At 48.5% G+C, this 21,796-nt stretch overlaps 1 protein-coding gene and 1 long non-coding RNA gene across 2 annotated transcripts in view; one reads left to right on the forward strand and one right to left on the reverse strand.

Moving 5' to 3' along the window:
- Positions 1-576: 576 nt before the first annotated feature.
- The window catches only part of HS6ST2 (heparan sulfate 6-O-sulfotransferase 2), an 81,698-nt gene continuing 60,478 nt past the window's right edge, over positions 577-21,796 (reverse strand). Inside the window, exon 3 of the mRNA XM_032592215.1 lies at positions 577-3,715. Within this exon, the coding sequence (XP_032448106.1) occupies positions 2,848-3,528 (681 nt within the window). The 5' untranslated portion in view covers positions 3,529-3,715 and the 3' untranslated portion in view covers positions 577-2,847. The remainder of the gene's footprint in view (positions 3,716-21,796) is intronic.
- On the forward strand, positions 18,922-21,703 carry LOC115507654. The gene is made up of 4 exons (XR_003966762.1): positions 18,922-19,094; positions 19,278-19,348; positions 20,131-20,263; positions 21,571-21,703. It is a non-coding gene; the product is annotated as an uncharacterized LOC115507654 (long non-coding RNA).

Raw genomic sequence — 21,796 nt, forward strand, 5'->3', positions numbered from 1 at the left:
GCAAGTATCTAATAACACTTATGTGAAAACTCATACGTGTTTCATTTGCATAAAGGACTGAACGTGTGAGTCTCCCCAAATTCCTATGTTGAAATCTTAACCCCACTCTGATGGTATCTAGAGGTGGGGGCCTTTGGGAGGTGATTGGGTCAGGAGAATGGAGCCCTCACGAATGGGATTAGTGCCCTTATAAGAAGAGGCCAGAGAACAAGCTAGCTACATTTTGCCACTCACCTGACCATGCCGGCATCCTGATCTCAGACTTTCGGCCTCCAGAGCTGTGGGAAAATAAGGTTTTGTTGTTGATAAGCCACCCAGTTTATGGTATTTTGCTATCGTGGTCCACACTGAGAGACATAGCAAACCTTGTCTTTCCTGGACAACTTTGCCTCACTCAGAAGAGGAGACAGGGTGGACTTCCAGAAGGAAGCCCCCAGAGCTAAGGCCATTTTTAGTGTGATAGATCAGAATGGGTTATCTCATGTCCAACACCTAGTGGCCGAGAGGGAAAAAGGAAACTCCTTGAGAAAAGAGAATTCTGTCCGTGGTGTCGCAAACTTGAAATCACGAAATTACTCAGAGTCTGTAATTTAAACTTTATTTCATATCTATTGTTAAATTACACAAAATCAGCAAATGGTCTGTAAAGCTACACCATTGGACAGATGTTTACAGTTGAAATCATGGGATTTATATGATAATGACAAAAATGTGTATTTATCACATCCCTTATATACAATAATCGGTATAGACAGAGAAAATGCACTTAATCTTCACAAGCCATGCACACCACGACAATATAACACAAAATGTTTTTTTCTGTAACAAGCTTTTCCACTGGCTCTGGCTTCGTCCTGCTTTTCAGCAGTACCTATCAGTTTTAAGAGCAAACACTGTGAATCGAAACTAAACAAAATTGAAATAACCACAGTGATCTACAGGATCTTTATTTTAAAAACACAACGTACACAAAATAGTTTCACTCAAAAACACGTGGATTTCAAGGCGTGTCTGGGTTTTAAACAAATTCCTTTCGGTTTTTCAGTTCTCCAAATTCCCAGGACTGCAACACTGTTGGACAAAAGAAACTTTAGATACAGTGATACAAGCTCAGCGTCAAGCACATTTATTTTCAAACCCAAATACTCAGCTTCTTGTCCGGCTCGTGGCCATAGTATTACAGATGAAACTAGATCATGCAGATAAGCAGCAGATTGTACAAGATGTGACTTTATCATCGCACTTCTAAACATGTCGCTCCTGAAAACATAAATGCCACTTCCAAGTGTCTTGCTAGATTCACAGCAGGGGGTGAGGGTTAAGTCCTTACAAAAGCATAGCAAAACCCATAAAATGGAAATTTCCCAGAATCCTGATGCTTGCCAGCACAGTGGGGGACGTGCTCCTTCTTGCTCTGCTCGATTCATAACCGATACCTTAAAAGTATTTGTGCAGAGACTTAACAATATGAAATCACTCTCCTCAATGCATATGCTCCTGCTACTTAACCTCACTGCAGAGCACTCTTGCTGTTTGTTCTTTCTAAAAACAGAACCTAGTAGGGGGTTAGCCAAAGCATCAAGGTACAGCTTTTGGTGTTACTGAATAACTGGCTATCCTAATGCTTATTCTACCATTTCCCCCCTCTTGTAATTGTCTACAATCTGTCAACACGCACACACAAAAAGAACAAATGGGCTAGAAGTAGCCAGCCCAACTGGAAACGGTACAAAAAAATTGTACAAAAAGTCAGCAACAATTCACTCACATTCCCGTTCACTTCTATCTGATCGAGAATAACTTCAGCAATATTTTTAGACACGTTATCCTGTTCAAGAGTTTCTTGATAAGGACCTCACTACACAGACATTGATAAGACAATTCTATAGAAAGAAAGTCCTGACTCTAATCCAGGATTATGTATCACAAGAAACTCAGCAACACGCCGTTTATATGATGAAGAAGGATTCTATAAATGGGTTGTTTTGGAATGAGCACAACTCGGAGAAGCCTTAAAATGAATGAGAAGCAGAGCCAAAAGGATTCCAGAATTGTTGAAATTACAGTGCCCAGAAAGTGTCTGAAAATTAGATCTTTACACTGGTATTCCATTTGGGAGAAAAGGGTTTTTGTTTACTATGAGATACACCCTGTTTAAAACCTTTAGACAGTAGAAGGTAGAAAAAGTTGAAAATTCTAAACATCTCTTAAATAACAAGATACGAATCCTGTTCTACTTGAAAAGCCAATATTTTTACATAAAACTACCCATGTTTCAGACAGAAAAATCTTCGTTTCTATTGTTTGGTAAGATTTACCATCAGTTCTTATTCCATTTAAATAGATTCCTTGGTAAAATCAGAAGAAACTAAAAGGTTTCGTGGTTAATTGTAGTTTTTTTTTTTTCTGTTTATATTCATGCCTACCCCTGGAAACAAATGTCTGCCTCCAAGATTGAGCTTTAACAGTGTATCACGAATAATTTGGAGTCCGTTTCTTAGCCACAAGTTGAATGGCCACATTTTATGTTTTCATTTTGTCTCTGACTAATTTAAGCACTTCTTAAAATATAGAAACAGCAATTTCTGGCAAGTCTGGTTTGGTTTTTGGATTTTATAAATACTCCAACAAACCAAAAAGAGACAATTTAATTACATACCGAGAGTTGTTTTACCCACGCACAGTATAACATTTAATTGAAAGGCAACTGTAAAGGCAACATCTTAACTTTTCCTTTAACTTCCAAACTTAAGGAAGCGAGATGTGTTTGGAAACTCTCACGTTTTAAGATCTGCCATACTCCTACTGGCGCTTTGGGACAAGTGCGCAAAGGCCGTTGGGAGCCACTTAACGCCATTTCTCTACGCTGCCTATGTAGTCGTTGGTGCCATTGCTGGTGTTGCCATCGCTCTGCTCTTGGCCTGCGCTCTGCTTCTGGCTTTCACGGTTCTCCTTGTGGCTCGAATTCTGACTCGAATTCTGAGTCAGGTTCTGAATCAGATTCTGAGTCACATTCTGATTGGCATTCAGATTTGGGTTCTGACTCGGATTCTGACTCTGACCCTGACTCTGGAAATGGGTCTGAAGGAACCTCCCCTTCAGAAATTTGCGTTGTTCCTGACGCTTCTGCCTAGCTTCCTGATGCTCCTTCTGCCTCATAAACTGATACCTTTGCAAAAAGAGATCTTTGGCGTAGCTGTACAATTCCATATCCAGAAAATTTAGTCCCTCAATCCGCTTTTGGATTTCCTCATTGATCTCAACACTAGAGGCCCTGGTGGTATTGTATTGGGTAAATGGCGAAATAAAGTTCATGTTGAAGGTCTTCTCAAACAGATACTGGGTCTTTCGCTGAAACTCAGTGAGGCCGAAGAACGCCATGTGCTTCAGATTCGATTTGGCACTTTCCAGGAGGACCTTGTTCCTCTGCTTCTCAGGCATGACAGACAGGTTGTAGCAGCCTACTAGGGTCAGGTCGGAGAGCATGCGCACTTGGCGGTTGTTGGCTAGATTATAGGGACAGTCCATGAACTCTTTTAGGGGGCAGCCAGACCAGTCATCGCCAGTGTAGCAGCTGGGCAGCTCTTCTGAGGTTGGGGGCCTTCCATCACAGACATGCAGGGATGCTTTCCATGTGGCCCCTCTCTGGACATGCCTCCACTCGCTCAAGTACCGGGACACTGGGTCTCGGAGGATGGTGATGTAGTGGAAGTTTCTACAGACAAAGCACAGAGAACAATAGTGAGAGATGCGGGTGACATAGGTGGAGTCAGGGAGATGCATGGCGGACGTGATGTTCACCGGTCAGTAAGGAAGGCAAAAAGGGAATGATGGTGATCTGGCAGCATTTGTCCCGTGCGCTGTGCTGTAGACCACTGTCTGAGCCCTACGAGCCTGGCCGGGAAGCTAATTCTTTTGCCCGATTTGCTGGTACTGCAGCTAAAACAAGTAGGAAAAGTTTAGGCCTAGGACATCATCCCTGTCATTCTTCACTCCCTCTGCCCGCTCCCCCTGCTTGGCTTGCCCCAATCAATGACAGAATCTTCCCAAAGACCTCATTTGCTAAGTAGGCAACCATTTTATTTCATACCCCCCACCCTTAAACCTGCATCAACTGATCACAAAATGGACACCAGTGGAAGCAAGTGATTTTTTTAATGTTTTATTTATTTTTCAGAGAGACAGAGAGACAGAGAGAGAGCACACAAGCAGGGGAGGAGCAAAGAGAGAGGGAGACACAGAATCTGAAGCAGGCTCCAGGCTCCACGCTGTCAGCAGAGAGCCCGACGCGGGACTTGAACCCACGAACCACGAGATCATAACCTGAGCTGAAGGCGGACTCTTAACCGACGAAGCCACTCAGGTGCCCCACAGGTGATTTTATCGAAGCAATAATGGAGTTGATAAGTGAGCTGAAATTCTAATCTTTCTTACTAAATATACGAAAGCATTCCCCCAATATGCAGTCTAAACAGGATACCTTATTAAACAATAAAACCGCATTGAAAGGGTGCCACTATGATGCTTTGATTTTGGCTGTTGTCCTAACATCATGGCTCCTTCCTTACGGAAGTGGAATGTACAGGGAGGCAGAGCAGCCCAGGGCCTCCAGAAATAAACATTGCGGTTAGTCACCGACTGAAATAGACACGGTAGCTGCCAGTGGCATATATGCAGGCTACTACCTCGGTTTCAGCCGTTGCTGAAAACTTGCCCCACCCCTTGCTGCCAGCCCTCACCTCTTCCTCTGTGGCACCATGGGACATCCACCCTCAGCTAGCACGTCCACACCTAACCTTTGTTAAAACGCTTTTGATACGGAATGGTGATTCCTTGTTTGTATTTCTGCTTAAACTATGTTTTCCAGAACGGGGGCTCTGGGCTGCTCTTCTAGAACTTCCAGGGAATTGGAGGGAGAGAGCTGGGGACTGGGAAGGCCATGCCTTATCGTGGCCAAAATCTCTGGGTGATCTAAGCACCTTGCAAGTATCACAGAAAGTGTCTTTTAAATTATTTTACATATTTTTCTGGAATAAATAAGCATGGGGGCACAGGAGAAGCATCTGGGAGTGAAAATGGAAAGAGGCCTCGACTTCCTTCACCTACCTCATTGCTCTTCCTAGGACCTGACTTTGCTAGCACCACTAAAATTCATGTCTGTGAAGTCCCACTGCTTTACGGCCAGCAGCTTTTGTTGTCCCGCAGCCTTTACTAAGAAAGGTGACTCTTCCCACGGGCTTTCTCCTTCCGCCCTTTGTTCTGGTGTTCATTCACTCCTTCATCCAATACATATTTACTGAGCCTCTATGCTACGCTGGAGGCAACAGCTTAGCGGCAGTCTCATTATTTGGAAAAAACAGAAGCTTATGAAGTCCAGTGACACATTTGGATTAATCTTTGAACCAGCTTTACCAGGCACACATTACAATGGGGGCTGCTGGGTATTTCAGACCCCCATAACAGAGTCACCTTCATGCTTAGCTGACAGTCCTCCTGCCCTGACTTTTTGTACTGGTTTAAGCCTACAGTGACATCTTCTGGTAAATCCGGGAGTGAACCCCCCCGCCCCCCACCCCATGCAAGTCTGAGGCTCTTCGTCCTAAAAACACTTTCAGAACAGATAGATCCCAACCACCGGGGTTAATGTCACAACCACGGTTTTGGAAGCAGCATCCTCACATAGGAAGAGAGAGGAGGCGCCACAGAAAGGCAGACAGAGACATCCAGAGTCTCTCCCTTTACGGATGTGTGTCTCCTCGTGCCCATATGAGATGAGGGCAGTCCAATGTGGGAAGCCTCAGTCTCTACACTGCAGGGATCGTCATAGCCACAGAGAAATCAGATGAGCCCACATGCACCACACACACACACACACACACACACGTGCACACACTGCCCTGGTGGTAACAGCTGTCGATGCTCAGAAGACAATAGCTCGGGAGATTCAGTGGTTTCCCAACAGCCAGCTTCTTCCAGGGAAAACAGGCCTGGGCTTCCAGACCGCGTCCCCTGGAGACACTCGGGGCTGCTTGAGAGCACGATCCCAGGGCTGAAAAGGCTGATCTGCTGAAGGGCTGGCCGGCAGCCTCCCGAGTGTGTTGGAGGTGGGAAGGCAGGTGAGGATAACACCTGGGAGCTTTGGTTGGGCAAAGAATCCAGGAGGCTCATTACTCTGAGTGGAGAGCTGTCGGGGAAATACCGAGAAACAGTCTCCCCACCTAGGGCACCTGAGGATGTGACAGCCCAACCCACGGGGAACGTGACTGGGGAGGCCAAGAGGCACAGAAACACGAGTGGCGGTCTTCTGCCGGTCACTTCAGTTCCAGCACCTCGCGTGGGCCTGGCGCTGGGACAGGCACCAGGGAGGCCGACAGCGCCGAGACCTGGCACGTCAATATCATGTGTCGTTAATGGCTGGAGCGAGCAGAGGGCCAGAAAAACAAGAATTAGATGAGGCAAGAAGAGAGGAGTGGCGTGTGGACGCACAAAGATGAGCAGGAGCACAAACTAGCCTGTTGTGTGCGGAGGAAGTGCCCCGAGACCCCCTGGCTGGGAATTCAGCGGGGAATGGCAGGGCTTGGGATATGGACAGGTAGCCACCCACCTGGCTGCGGAAGCCCTCGGGTCCCCCGAGAAAGGATTTAGACTTCTGGAGATGCCAGAGAGGGCTCTAAAGGGGTTTAAGCAGGGGAACGACACGACGAGATCCGTGTTTTAGAAAGCTCGCCAGGCACAGAGTGTGGAGATGGAATTAGGGAAGCTAGCTGAGGTCACTGCACAGAACAAGACAAAAGAAGGAGGACACACTAGGGGCATTTTTAGGGGGTAGAGTTAGCAAACCACGGTGTCAAAATGAATGCAGGGGAGAGGAAAGAGGAGGGTTAAGGACATCCCTGGGTTTTTGACGGCCGGCCTCACGTGCCCTGGGGCATCCAACAAGAGAGCTGAGCGGACAGTTACAGTGCTCCGACGGTGATGTGGCCTTAACATAAAGATGTGGCAGTGCCACCAAAAAGTACTAGTTTCAAACCGTGACAGCCTACTTAGGGATCGATTTTTAATTCCACACGTGTGGCTTCAACGCCTCGAAGACAGCACTTAAATACCCCCGAGGTACCTCGAGGTTTCTCTTCTTTATGCTAAATATGGTTTTCATCTACTCTGGACACTGCCTCAAGTTGCCCCCGTGTCCGCTTGTTTCTTCTGAATATGTTCCACTTGATCGGAATGCGCCCTCCAGGCACAGTCTGACGAGTGACACATCGGGACAGTCTGTCACCTCCCTCATTCTCCACACCACGTCTTCTAATGTCGCCTCACTGCCGACACACAGTCAACTGAACTCTTTCATTTGTTGTTACACATACACCATTTTGAGATCCAATCTGCTTTATCCTGGACCTTGATCCTGGCCTTTACTTGTGGCCCTGTTTAATTTCTTCTGATCATACCCCCAATATCTTCACCCTATCTCCTTATTCCTTCTGGCAATGCCTGTATGCAGACATGGGTCAAAACAGGACAAGATGCAGGCGACAGCAGATCTGTGGTAGCTGCTGGAAATCTCCCTTCACGTGGACGTTAACTGGAAGGGTGCCGCTGAAGGGACCAATTTAATTTTAAATGACTGAGCCATTTAAAATGGCTCAGCCCCAGGAAAATCACACTCAACCTGTTTCGGTTAGTGGTAATGGGACAGAAATATCTTGCGACGAAATGTGTCACTTAATTAAGATGAACAGGTATCACATCTTTAAATTGGAGTCAGGACGTCCCATCGGTTACCCAGGTGAATTTAAATAACCACTCTTTGGTACGTCCGTGTGCCCGTGATGCCGTACAGAACAGGCAACAACATGAAAGGTTTGCCACCCTCTATGAGTCTAGGCCAGCTCTTTGCTGTCATTGCTAAGCAGCGGTGGAAACAACAGCGACCGAGAAAGCGTGAAACCTGGGGGCCACCCCAGACTCTCCTGTCTTGCTCACCACCATCATGGGAACATTCCCCAAGTCCTGCTGATTCTAGCTCGTAGGAACATTCGAGTCATCCTTTCTACCACTGCCTGGGCTCAGGCCCTTATCATTTCTCTACTGGGTCACTGCAGCAGGGTCCTGGCCCACCTCCCTGCCTCTGGTCTCACGCCTAGCCCACCCCCCACCCATATGGCACACGTCTGACCTGTCATTCCCTAAGACCTCTTAATCCCTGACACCTAACACATCAGATCCAAGCTCCTCCCACACAGCCTCGTGGGGGCTGGCAGCCACCTTTCTTTCTCTCCAGCCCTATTTCTATCAAGCTCCCTCTACACAAGCCTTTCTCAACCATCAGTGATTTTGCATCCCCCCCACCGAGTCTGGCACATTTGGCAATCTCTGGAGACACTCTGGTTGTTGCAGCTTTTGGGGGGGGGGCATGTGCTACTGGCATCTAGTGGATTGAGTCTAGGGATCCTGCTACACCTCCTACAGTGCAGACAAAAAGTTACCCAGTTCCCAATGTCGGTAGCTGAAAAATCCTGCTCTTTTCTGTATGCTCCAGGTATGGAAAAGTAGTTTCGTTTTCCAAATCGGTCCCAGGCAATGACCCGACAGGCCCCTTTCCTTTGGGGACGGAAGGCCCACTCTTTTGAATGGCCTGTGTATTTTTTTTAAGTTTATTTATTTACTTTTGAGAGGGAGAGAGTGAGAGAGACAGCACATGGAAGTGGGGGAGGGGCGGAGAAAGAGGGAGAGGGAGAGAATCCAAAGCAGGCTCTGCACCATCAGCACAGAGCCCGATGCAGGGCTCGAACCCACAAACTGCCAGATCATGACCTGAGCTGAAGTTGGGACGCTTAACCCACTGAGTCACCCAGGTGCCCCTGGCCTGTGTGTTGTTTAAGTTACCCGGAAAACGCCTTCGAAACTCAACTGTAGGGGCGCCTGGGTGGCTTGGTCGGTTAAGTGTCCGACTTCGGCTCAGGGCATGAACTCGCAGTCTGTGAGTTCGAGCCCCGCGTCGGGCTCTGTGCTGACAGCTCGGAGCCTGGAGCCTGTTTTCAGATTCTGTGTCTCCCTCTCTCTCTCTGCTCCTCCCCTGTTCATGCTCTGTCTCTCTCTGTCTCAAAAATAAATAAACGTTAAAAAAATTAAAAAAAAAAAACTCAACTGTAAGCTTGCTTCCTCCGTGAAACCTTCCTCAACCTTCCTGGGCAGAGTGAACTGCCCCGGTATTCCTCTGTTCAAGCTGTGCCCGCTGTAGCATTTATCCCTACGTGCTGGGATCGTCCAGTGATTTGTCTGCTTCCCCCGCTGCACTGTGAGCTCTGGGAGAGCAGGGGTTGGGTATCATTCATCAGTGTAAGCTCCTCTGGGTCCGGCACAATGTTTAACATAAAAGAAGTGTTTAATAAAGGATTGTCGAATGGATGCAGCAGAAGCAGCAGAGCTTAGGATGAGCTAATAGGAAAGGCATCTTTTTCTTTGATAAGGAAAAGCCACTAGATGTCAGTATTAAATAACAGATATACCACTTTGTACCTGTGATGGAACATGTTAAGGCCATCCAGTTACATTTAGCCGTTGTCCCTGACTTTGTGTGCCGCAGACCAATGTTACAGAAAGCTGGAAAGTTAAAGGATGTTAAAAGTAAGTAAGTGGATAGAAACGGGTACCATTTTTTCATTTTTATTTGAACAGATTATCCTGCAATAAGGGCCTGATTCTAAGTCACAGAATCCTAGACTTGGCCAGAGCAAGAAGAAACCTTTGAGATGGCAAATCATCTCAGTCACACACTTCACTTTAGAGGTGGGGAAATCGAGGCCCTGAGAGCAGCACGGATTTGCCCACAAGACACAAGTTGCTGACAGGCCGTGGCAATCAGTCAGTTTCCCCGATGGCACGATAAACCAGGCCCGGGATGACCCTCACGAGGAGGAGATGTTTGCTGCTGAGAGAGGGCACTTCTTATACCAACTGCACAGCCAGGAGCTGGGGGGCGCTTGGGCCTGCTGCTTACACATCAACACCCATCTAGACCATGAATCGGATATTGTTATTCTCATGGTGAGGATGAAGAAACTAAGAGAGAGGTGATTTGCCCCGGTGTCACGTAGCAAGTCAATCAGGGGTGCTCAGACCGAGCCCATTTCTCTCCAGAACCTGGGGTCTTCACATCCTAGTGCTGGGACCCAAACCCAGGGCTTCCGCTTCTGTCAACAAACTGACGTTGTGGTTCCAGAACCAGCAGCATCAGCACCACTTAGGATCTTGTGAGAAATGCACATTCTTGAGCCCTGAATGCAGAAACTCAGGGGCTGGGACCTGGCAGTCTCGGTCTTTTTTTTTTTTTTTTTTAAGTTTATTTATTTATTTTGAGAGAGAGACAGAGAGAGACAGAGAGTGAGCAAGCAGGGGAGGGGCAGAGAGAGAGAGGGAGAGAGAGAATCCCAAGCAGGCTCGGCATTTTCAGTGCCGAGCCTGACACGGGGCTTGAACCCACAAACTGTGAGATCATTGTCTGGGCCAAATCCAAGAGTCAGACACTTAACCGACTGAGTCACCCAGGGGTCCCATGGCAGTGTGTGTCTTAAGAAGCCCTCCAGGAAATTCTGGGGCACAAGCACGCCTGAGTCCGTGATCCACTATCTTAGGCATGTGTCTTCAGAGATTTCAAGTCAGAGATCCCAGGGGCTGCCCAGAGTATGGGCAAGCCAAGTGGGTGCCCAAGAGCAAGCCTGAGACCCTCGCTGCACTCTGTGGACAAGCCTAAAGGATGCCCATTTCTGTCCTGGGAAATCCCAGGGAACTCTGCCTGAGCAAAGCTATGAGGCTCATGCCGTGAACATCTGTTTCCCTTTTAGGCCTCTGGTTCATGAACGAGGGTCTTCTTGCACCACTCAATGGAAAAATAAATATCAAATCTATTTCTCTTATGGAAGAAGGCCAACAAAACTGTACAAGTTAAGGTCACAGGAGTGATCAATAAAAAGTTAATTTAAGAAAGGAAACAAATTCTTAGCCCAAATCAATAGGAGTGGACGTTTTATTATACCTGTAGCTTAATTTCATACTTGTTTTTTTTTTTTTTAAGTTCAGCCTTTGCACATCATGTTCCCGGAGTAATGACGAGTGGTAGCACAATGTGAGCCGTGGTTGGTGGCCCTCAGTACACTGTGCAAACAGTAGGAGTTATATATGACAATGAGTCATCAACGTTGAAGGTCTGATCTCCTTCCTCGGTTAATGATGCTGAAACCAACCGCATGGATCCTCCTACTGCATGTAAATGGCTCGGTCGAAGCGAGGGGAATGGCGTTCAGACAAAACAACATTAATATGTGAGCACAGAGTAAATCAAAGTGGAGTTAATTGAATCAAAGGCACATAAGCCTCTGACGGGATTGGATCCCTCAAGACCTGGACTTGCCATTTTAACTGCTTTTCTTGGGTGACTCATGCTGGCAGTCCCCAAAGAGGAGTTCCATAAACGCTGTGATCAGCAGTGGCCGTGAAAAAAGTGGGATTTCAAGAGGGGAGTACTTTGAACTATGTGGACGCTCGTTTAAATGTGTCGTTTCTGGTACGTTTGTCGAGACCCTCCTGTGGCTCAGTCGTCATGATTTTATCTGATTTTCTTCCCGACACTAGGGAGACCTAAGTGATCTGGACACTGAACGTCTGCCTTTGCCCTTCATTTTTTTTTTTTTTTTTTTTAAAGTTTATTTATTTTTGGGACAGAGAGAGACAGAGCATGAACGGGGGAGGGGCAGAGAGAGAGGGAGACACAGAATCGGAAACAGGCTCCAGGCTCTGAGCCGTCAGCACAGAGCCCGACGCGGGGCTCGAACTCACGGACCGCGAGATCGTGACCTGGCTGAAGTCGGACGCCTAACCGACTGCGCCACCCAGGCGCCCCTGCCTTTGCCCTTCAAATTGAAGCTGTGGGCTCATGACAAGGCCAGACCCTCCTGGACAACCCGTGGCAGGGAGGGAGCAAGACCCCCTTAGGAGCCCACTGATGGCTAAGACGACCACGTCTTCCACTGCTTCTTTGAATGGGTTGAGTAGAGTCCTCAGCACCTGCTGGGTGTAATACCAACTTGGAAGAAATTGAAGGTCTCACCCACCAATCTACTCAGTTCGCTTGCACAGGATTTCTTGTTTATTCTTCACACACCACCCAAAGGAGCAGGTCTATGTATGTAAAGGAATAGCTTACTTAACACCTCTATTAAATGATCTCTTTCCTTTGGCTAACTGAAGCCTCTTTTTAACGTGTCTTCCTTGTGTTTAGTATTATTTTTTTTTTTGGTAAATCTCTGTTTTTTTCCCGCTCCCATGTTTCCTGCCTTCCAGAAGGGTCAGCCTGGTGAGGGGAGCTGGCCCGGTTTAGCCGAGCAGGACCTTCTGCCCTGTGGCCCCAGGCTAGGGCCAGGTCTTCATCCACGTGTGTCTGTTGTGAGGGCACGCTCGCCCGAGCACAAATGGGACTTTTATTAAACAGAAGGATGTTTTGCTAAGCCGTTCTTCTCCTCTTCCTTTCACAAAGCAGCAAGACGATGTTTTCTGCTTTGTTGAAAAGGAAGAAAAGACGATTTCTAATGTCTGTAAATTCAAACCCAACGTGAAATTCTTCGCGCGGTAAGTCCTGGTGATATTTACTTCTTTTTAAGAGAAATCTAGCTCTCTTCCTTCCCAAAGCCCAGTAGGCTCCCAAGTACATAAATCTAAGGACTTCTGCAAATAGTGAGAAAAATGAGTTCTTTAACAAGATGTGAAATTCCGGGTTTTATGACCCGTGGTTACCAGCCTTCACCCAGCGTCCACTCAATTGCGCGGCGGCATGAGAAGTTCTGCAGCTTACACTGCGCCCTGAAATGTTTTGCATTCTGAAGTTATTTTGTGAGTCTCGGCTCATTAATACTCAGTGTGTTGCTGAGGTGCCAAGAAGTTTCAGAGAAAAACTCGTTCGGCGTGTCACGCCCCGTGAAGGGTTGTGTGCTGCCCACGACACGTGGAGACCGGTTCTGCCCCTGATTAACAAGCTCACGCGTCCTGCCTTCCCTGCCCGCCTGCTACTTCTCAGCTCCCTGAGTGTTTCTAAGTGGCATCCTTGTGTCGACTGTCATGGCCTGAGGGCCGCCATCCCAGGCAGCCGGCAAGAGGGGTCGGCTCTCTTCCTTCCTTCAGAAGGGTGGGCAGAGGTGAGCCAGGGCAAGCGTCAACCCCTGGACGACAGGAGGAGGCTGGGGAAATGTCTAAATGCGCCACTGAGACCGGCATGGTTACTGTCGTGCACCTCAGATGAGCACCTTCGGTATCTCTTGTCCTCAGGCTCTATTGTTCCTGACCTGCTTTTTTTGCTGGGAAGCACGTCCACTACAGAGCACAGGTCCGAGGTCTCAACCAGGAAGTCATAAAAATGGTACCATCATGAGGCGCCTGGGTGGCTCAGTCGGTTGAGCGTCTGACCTCAGCTCAGGTCATGATCTCACGGCTCGTGAGTTCGAGCCCCGTGTCAGGCTCTGTGCTGACGGCTCGGAGCCTGGAGCCTGCTTCGGATTCTGTGTCTCCCTCTCTCTCTCTCTCTCCCCCTCTGCTGCTCATGCTCTGTCTCTGTCTCAAAAATAAACCAACATTAAAAAAAATATAAGAAAACATGGTACCATCATGACATTCAATTCAGGAACAGGCACGCACAAGTTGGCGATACGGTGTTCTTTTAGCCCTGGAGGTGGGGAGCTTGGCCTTGCATTGCAAGGCATATGCTTACTTGAGCCACAGTGAGTGTACCATCTCTGGGCGACTGAGAAGTTGCCACAAGGGAAGCTGTGAGAGCAGTAGCAAGGAAGCCATATGTATATGGGCTTCTGCTCTCAAAGAACTTAACATGTAGTTGGGGAGACAGAAGCACCATTCAGTGCGGGGGGCGGGGGGGAGAAGGGCAGAACACAGCGAGGCACTAATTGTGTCATACAGAGCCTAGGTGCAAAATGAGTCAGGACAGTTTATCGTATGTGATAGTCATCAAGGAAGGCTTTGTGTAGGAGGAGGCGGAGGAGGAGAAAGCTGACTGAGCCCTAAGGGAGCGAAAGAATTTAAGCAGGTGTGATGTGTGGAGGACTGGAGACATTCTGACACGAGCAAGCAGCACAGCAGAGGGGATACTAATAAGTGCTCTGACTCAAAGGGGGCCCGCAGTGTGCCAGGCCCTACGCTAGATGATTTCTCGCGGCACCCCACCACACGGGTGCCAACGCCTTCCTTCACCGTGGGCACAGTTTGTGAAATGATGAAGAGGGTCCGTCCATTGTAGCCACCTGTGACTGCTGAGCCTCTTGAAACGTGGCTAGCCCAAACAAAGTAGCACTTTTAGTGTTTTCAAGCAGACTAAAGATTACCAGGACTGAGGGCAAGAGAAAATATCCCAGTAATGAATTGGTATTTATAGTGATTGCATTGTGGAAACGATCTATTTTTGATACATTGGGTCAATTAGGATATATATTACATTTAATTTCACTGTATCTTCTCACTTTCAACGTGGCTACTAGAAGGTTTAACATGACAAATGGGACTGACATTGTATTTCTGCTGGACAGTGTTATTCTATCCACAGCCAGACTGTCTGGGTTCAAATTCAAATTCAAATTCAAATTCAAATTCCAGCTCTGCAATTAGTAGCTGTGTGGGCCTGGGCATATAACTTAACCTCTCTGTGCTCCCCTATTTCTCATGCATAGCCTGAGGGAAAACTGTAGGGTCTGAATGAAGATGAAAACGAGGATGTCTAGCTAGCTATCTAGCTAGCGATCAAGTTGTTACTATTATTATCGTTGTTGCTGTTAGTATACAGGTAAGGGTATTCAGCTAAAAGATGTTATTTAACTATACAGAAATCACAGAGCTAGTTAGTGACTGTCTGGCAGGTCTGCGTGACTCCTGAGCCCAAACTCTTTTTTTTTTTTTTTTTTTTTTTTAGAGAGAGAGAGAGAATGGGAGAGAGAGAGAGAGAGGGAGAGATCATGTGGGGGTGGGGGCAGGGGAAGAGAGAAAAGAGGGAATCCCAGCCAGGCTTCACACCCAGCACAGAGCCCAATGTGGGGCTTGATCTCACAACCATGAGATCATGACCCGAACTGAAATCAAGAGACAGACGCGTGACCGACTGAGCCATCCAGGCATCCCCTGAGCCCAAACTCTTGCCCACTGCCCTGGTTGATGCCCTCTTTGGTCTCTGCATCCTGCCTGCCAGCGCGGTCCGAGTGTCCCGCCTGTGGGCTCTCCCTGGCTTTGACAACCTCACTCGGGCCCGGGCACTGAGCTCAGCCTCCAGAGGCACAGGCACGGGCACAACTGACCCGGCCAGAGCAGGAAGCGTAGAGTAGGAGGTAGTCGAATATGCCAGGATGGGAAAGGAGGTGCTGATTTCGTGGGGTCTGTGGGCCCAAGACTGCGCCTTAGGAAGGGAGCTGGGCGCATGAGAAGTGGGGGCCGGGGCTGCAGCTGGTGACCTTTCTACCGCCAGCTCCCTCGCCATTCCCAGATTGTGAGAAATCCAGACACACGTTGCATCGTTTCTTTAGGGGCCTCCACGAGGACAAGGAGTCAAGTAACGGGGCTTTTTCACCGGGTAGACGGTCACTAAATATCATTTAGGGTCATTTTGAGCAGGCTGTAACCGGCTGCACTCGTTCGCCTGCGCCTGCCGTACACGTGCTGTCTGGGAGGCAGGCACCTCGAGTGTGCTTTGGAGAGATCGTTAGAGGAAAACTAGTCAAGATAAATGGCTGCTCTCAGCATTGTGCTATTTTCCAGAACAGCACAGGGGGAAAGTTTCCCCCTAAATGAAAGCTGCCCTTCTTGAGCCCCGGGTTGATTTTAATGAGCTCTAATATTGTTTTAAGGTGCCGAGAGAGATGAAGTACAAACCCTCGCTTTTGGGGGGCGGGGGGAGCAAATCTCCTTAACCATTTCAACTGTAAAGAATCGGAGTCATTCAGAATTTCCAGGACTGGCAGGGACGTGCCTCCCGTCCCCTGGGAGAGTTTTTTTCTGCAGGTACTCAGGCTGCAAAAGGCACAATTATTGTGGAAATAAGTGTTCTCTACAGTACCAGGCATGGCCTTGTTTCTTTATAATGATAACATTGGGAATGGAAAAATAACTCACCAACCCCCACCCCCCAACCTCTCTACCTGACAAAGAATCTGATGTGACTTTGGAGTGGCTCCAGGAAGGGGTAACGAAGACACCAAGATCCTGCCTGAGTAGAAGGAGTTATTTTGAAGGAAACAGTTTGTTAGGTTGGTGCCTGTCGTGGGTTTGTTTTCCGTGGTGGCGGCAAGAGACTTTGGACCGCTAGCTGTATTTCCGCTTTCAGGCAAAAAGAGAATGTACCCTGGGGGGCCAGGGGACCAAGTGCCCTCCACATCGCTCCCCAGCTCCTGCAGGTTACAAGTGATTATCACACTGGAATGTCTTGGGTCCTAGAGCAAGATATTTTTGTACCCATCCACAATGTGACGGAGTGGGAAAACTTAAAAGCTTGTGAAACCAAACAGCTGTATATGTTGTCATATATGAGTCATGGTTCCAGTTTGGCTGGTAAAAGTGTCAACGTCCCCCAATTTTTGACAGAGTAGAAGCTCTGTTTTTGTTTTTGTTTTTTCTTAAATGGCACTTCGCAAGCGCCATCTCGTGCAAAATGGGGACCTGTTTTTCTGAGAAGGAGTCAGGCCATCTTCTAGTCACGGTGGGAAGTTCACCGAGCAGGGAGCCTGAGTCCTCGGTCCCTGCCTCCACGTATAGGCTGAGCTCTGTGCTGCCCTCCACATGGGCGAGGGCCATGTCCCACGTGTGTAAACCAGCCCACCTGCTGAGAGGCAAAGCCCCTGTAAAGGGAGCCACTGGAAGTCACGCACAGATGGAGGCAACAGACCCATATCTGGCACAGAATAGCGGGGCTTGGCAGGCCTCTTGGACAGGTCGCTTGGTCCAACCGTTTCACCATCGGGAACACCCAGGCCCAGAGATAAATGATACGGGCTCGTCTGGGGTCACCTGGCCGGTCTGTGGCAGAGTCGCGATCCAAAACCACATGTCCGACTCCTTCCCCAGCTTTCAACATACCATGCTCAAGGTGACTGACAAACAGGAATCAGCTTCAGGAAAAGGCAGGCCCTCTGGCAGATGCTCAGTTACTTTCTACTGCAAGGTCTGAAAGCCACAAAGAAGGACTCAAAGTCAATGCTCAGACTACGAGAGATGTCTGACTTGGGTTTGCCAACCTAAGGCAAATTCTTGAGGGTGGCACCACCCTCGGACCCTTCCGTTAATCCTTCACTCTGTAGACGTGACGGTGGGGAGTCAGAGTCACTTACACATTGCATGAGTCACGTACACAGCTTTCCCTCCTGGTTTGGCTTTTCTCTCCGGCATTGAGGTTAACTCTCTGAGATAGTGACTCACAGGAAGTTGGATTTAAGGCCACAGATGATTGCTCTAAATGATATTCCCCTTCCCATAGTGATTTTTTAGAAAGGTCATCTGAAGAGAATCACGGGTATCACTGAAAGCAGGAAGGAAGGAGGGGGGGCTGGTTAATAACAATCGGAAGTTTCAGGTGACATGATGAATGGCTCACCGTTCTGATATTTTTAGTTCCTCACACAATTCCTTTAGGCATACGGGACAAAAACCAGAACCACCGTTTTCCAGATGAGGAACTTGAACTTCAAAGGAAGTGACTTCCTAGTCAACAGTGGGTCTACGACCAGAACCCAGGTCTCCGAACTCCCAATTTGGTGTTTTCTTCACTCTTCTCTGCTGCCCGTTAAGCCCCCAGTGGATAGCTGAACAGTCCATTTCTCTTGTGTTCTCTTTTCAACCAGGCTGTGTATTCCGTGCAGGTCAATCCTAGCTGGCATCTCTCGTCTGTCTCAGCACTGGGCCCAGCACCTTACGGGAACACGGGCTGGTGGGGTCAATTATGGAAGGTCTACCGTGAAGCCTCGGAATTGGCCAGGAGGCTCCTTTTTGCCCTCTCCTACGTGCAGCTCCTCAGGCCCCAGTGTCGGCCTTCCCCAGCTGGGAGAGACTGTCACACACACACACACACACACACACACACGAAGCCACTGAAGCGTAGACAAGGCCCCTTCCCCTCAAACACTTCCCTGCCGAACCCTGAAATCGCACTTTTGCTTTCGTCCCACTTTTGTCCTTCTCCATCCCCCGTCTTGCACCTCCCCTTCCTCTAGCCTTTCCCTGCCAGACCCTCTCTGCTTCGACTGCTCAAAATCTTAGATCCAGAAAGAAAGTGCTTAGAGAAACTCCTTCTCATCAAGGCGTCTGCCCCGTGGCATCAACCGGAAGGATGTCCATTTTAGAGAGGCATCCCGAGGAGCCATGCCATGTCCTCTCTAGCAGGGCTAGCGCTAAGGGGAGGGAGGCCCTCCTGAAACCCCATCTGGTAAGGTGACTGGCCACCGGGTGCAGGGGAAAGTCACGATCAGGATGCCTGATCCTTTCTGTTCGAAGAAAGCACAGGTATTTGAAATGAGGCCATTTGGGGGGGGGGGGCCTGGGTGGCTCAGTCACTGAAGCGACCGGCTCTTGGTTTTGGCTCAGGTCATCTCACGGCTCGTGGGTTCGATCCCCACGTCAGGCTCCGTGCTGACGGTGGAGAGCCTGCTTGGGATTCTCTCTCTCTCTCCCCCTCTGTCTCTGCCCCTCCTCCTGCTCGATCTCTCTCTCTTTCTCTCTCAAAATACATAAATAAGCTTAAAAACATGAGGCCATTTGGCGACAGTTTTGATCAAACTTCTCCTTTTCGGAGTCATGAATCAGTCAGGAACACACCAAGTTAGAACAAGATTTGATTTCCCTAAAGCTATTTTTGAAATCCTGTTGTTCCCCTACCCCAGCCCTTTCCATTTAACGTTTCACGAGTCACGGTGTTACGAGGAACGTGTGGGCCAGAACACATCGACCTTCACCTTCTGCATGCTGGGAAGAATGTGTTGACAGTTGAAACATGGGCAGATACCTCCTGGAGACGCGAGTGTTGCCGCATCTTCAGTGTAAAAGCATAGTTGAGGCCACAAGTGAGTCCCCTTTGAGGTTCTCAAATAATGTGAAATATTTCTATTTCTCAGCTCATTTTCAAGGATTAAAGAGCTATTATGCCAAACTGTTTTGAAGGCATAACACCCTCTTTGTCCTCTTCTAAAAAAGTTCTCCACAACAAAGATTTTTTAACAAGGCACATTTTCTCCTTCTCTCGTTAGAGCCTCGCAGCAGGCCAGCCCATTGCACAGATGCAGATATTAGTGCGCAGAGGTGAAAGGTCACCCAGCCGGTAAGTGATCAAGTTACATATGTCTGAAACTCCCGTCTAGACATCCGGACTCGTTTTGTTACCCTGTGCCACTCTGCTCATTTATTCGAGAGTGAAAGGAATGTCGCCTTCTGCAACATCCTGCCAGGCGTGCAACCGGGGCCAGCCTGCGGGGTGGCAAGATTTTCAGGGGTGCTGGGGAGCACACCCTCTCCTTCTCACAGTTGGCCAGGAAACCACAATGTACAGTTCACTCCTTTGGCTTAAGGATCTGCCCTCTCTGTGTGTGGCGGGGAGCAGGGGCTAAGGCTAGAGGGTCATAAGCCATTAAGGTATTTAGCAGACATTTAGGTGGGGCAGGGTTCGATCATCAGGTCCTGCATTGAGAAGGCGGGAGGGCTGTGCAGAGCACGTATAGAGACCGGCACCGAGCTCTGAGGAAGGAGAAGGAGGCTAAGAACAAAAACTGAGGACACCGAGGGCAAACTTGGCTGCCTTATAATTTTGCTGGGGCTGAGGACCTGTCAGGAATTGCTGGTTTAAAAGTAAATGGGAAGCAAAAATAGAAAGGGTAAAGCACAGGCTTTGCAGAGAAAATTAGCAGACTGCTTTTCAGTTGAATAATGTCCACACTTTACGGCTAAGTTACTGGTCCAGTCGTATCTTCCATCGTATCGCCGCCCCCTCCCGCACCCTGACCCCACACTCGACACACCAAAGTCCTGTCCCTGTGCCTCACGCCGTTGCCTATGCTGCCCCCACCAGGCACCCCCGTCACCTGTCCTCGCTCCCTGTCTCTTCAGATAGGGCTGGAGGGCTGTCTTCTCCAGGCTTCCTTCCTCCTGATGCCCACAGCCGACGCAGCCATGCTTTCCTCTGACCCTCCAACAAGGGTTATGTGGACCCTCCGGGACCCTGTTCATCTGACGTTGTAAGGTAAGGTATTCCTGTCTAAGTGTTCTCTTCCCTCCAAGGCTGTGGGCACCGCGGGAAGAGGGCAGGGCTAGGTCTTGAGAAACAGCCAGCCATTGATAAATGCCTTGTAGTTAAGAGCTCCGTCTCTGGAGTCAGAGAGTTCTGGAAGCCAGCCCCAGATTATATAACCTCGTGCAAATCACTTAAGCACTCTAAGTCTGGGTTTCCTCATCTGTAAGCACCCATTTCACAGTGTTGTGATTTCTCAGCGAGATGTTCCATGCAGAGTGCTTAGCACTGCACGGGACACCTGGGTATGCATCCCACAATTACTTGATCTTAATATTATTTTTCTCTTACTGAAATGTGCAATCCTCTTCGGCTCCCTTTACCAATAACCCCACAGAGCCGTTATCCCAGAAGCAAAGGGAGTCACGTTGGGAGGGTTTGTTAAATGGCACGACGCACACTGTATTTACTGTGACATCCACCCCATCAAGATGCAGGCGAAGACACTAACTGGTTTCAACTTGAAGCAGATATTTCTGTGGCCCACACGCTGAATGCCGCTGAAGCCTCCGTCCCCTGAGCAGTGGTTCGTAGAGACGGAATAGCGGCAGTTTTTCATTTTCCAGAGTCCACTCACCCTTCCAAGAATCTCAATGCCTCATTGATTCATAATACAGTGCATAAAGATTTCATTTTTCCTGCCCACAGTGATACATTATGGAGGCAATCTGTTTTGCCACTGAAAAGTTTGCTTAGTAGAAAAATTTGGAGTTTTGACATTCAGGAAATTACAGTCATCTGTAAAACACGATTGATATGCCAAGGCTAACATTTTCATTGCACTTACAGAGCCAGAATAACTATGATAAAATATGTGTTACCCCACACACATTTTGAGATCTTTTAAGGAAACATTCGTTCCTTCTGAGAACCCCTCCCGAGGCTCCAGGACCGTAATGGCCGTGCCAGTTAGCTGTTTGCCATTCACAAGGAAACCTCCATTGACCAGACCAAGTCTCTGGTTCTAAGACAAACCAATGGCCCGAGCCTTCTGATTTCGTCTCGGGTTGGAGGCTGGAGCTGTGTTTTCGCGTGCCACCAGGTTAAAGACATGAGAAAGAATCGAGAAAAACGAGGTAAAAAAAACAATCCACCTCCTTTGTGGAATCGTCAGCCAGCCACAAAAGGCAGAGGCAAATAATAGGCAGAGCTACAAGTTGAAGACTTACGATAGAGAAATCCAAGCGTCCTATACCTGCTTACATTTTAAATTTGCTCTCCATATTTTTGCGCAAAAGCATTTCTTTCTTCCTTTCTAGGTACGCTTTTCAGTGTTAAATGGCCTAGGAAGACCAAGTCTCTGGAGCTATCCACCTTTAAAAACTAATTGCAGGGGCGCCTGGGTGGCTCAGTCGGTTAAGCGTCCGACTTCGGCTCAGGTCACCATCTCGCGGTCCGTGGGTTCGAGCCCCGCGTCGGGCTCTGTGCTGACAGCTCCGAGCCTGGAGCCTGCTTCAGATTCTGGGTCTCCCTCTCTCTCTCTGC

This window comes from Lynx canadensis, chromosome X (assembly GCF_007474595.2).
Source record: "Lynx canadensis isolate LIC74 chromosome X, mLynCan4.pri.v2, whole genome shotgun sequence".
Classification (NCBI taxonomy): Eukaryota; Metazoa; Chordata; class Mammalia; order Carnivora; family Felidae; genus Lynx; species Lynx canadensis.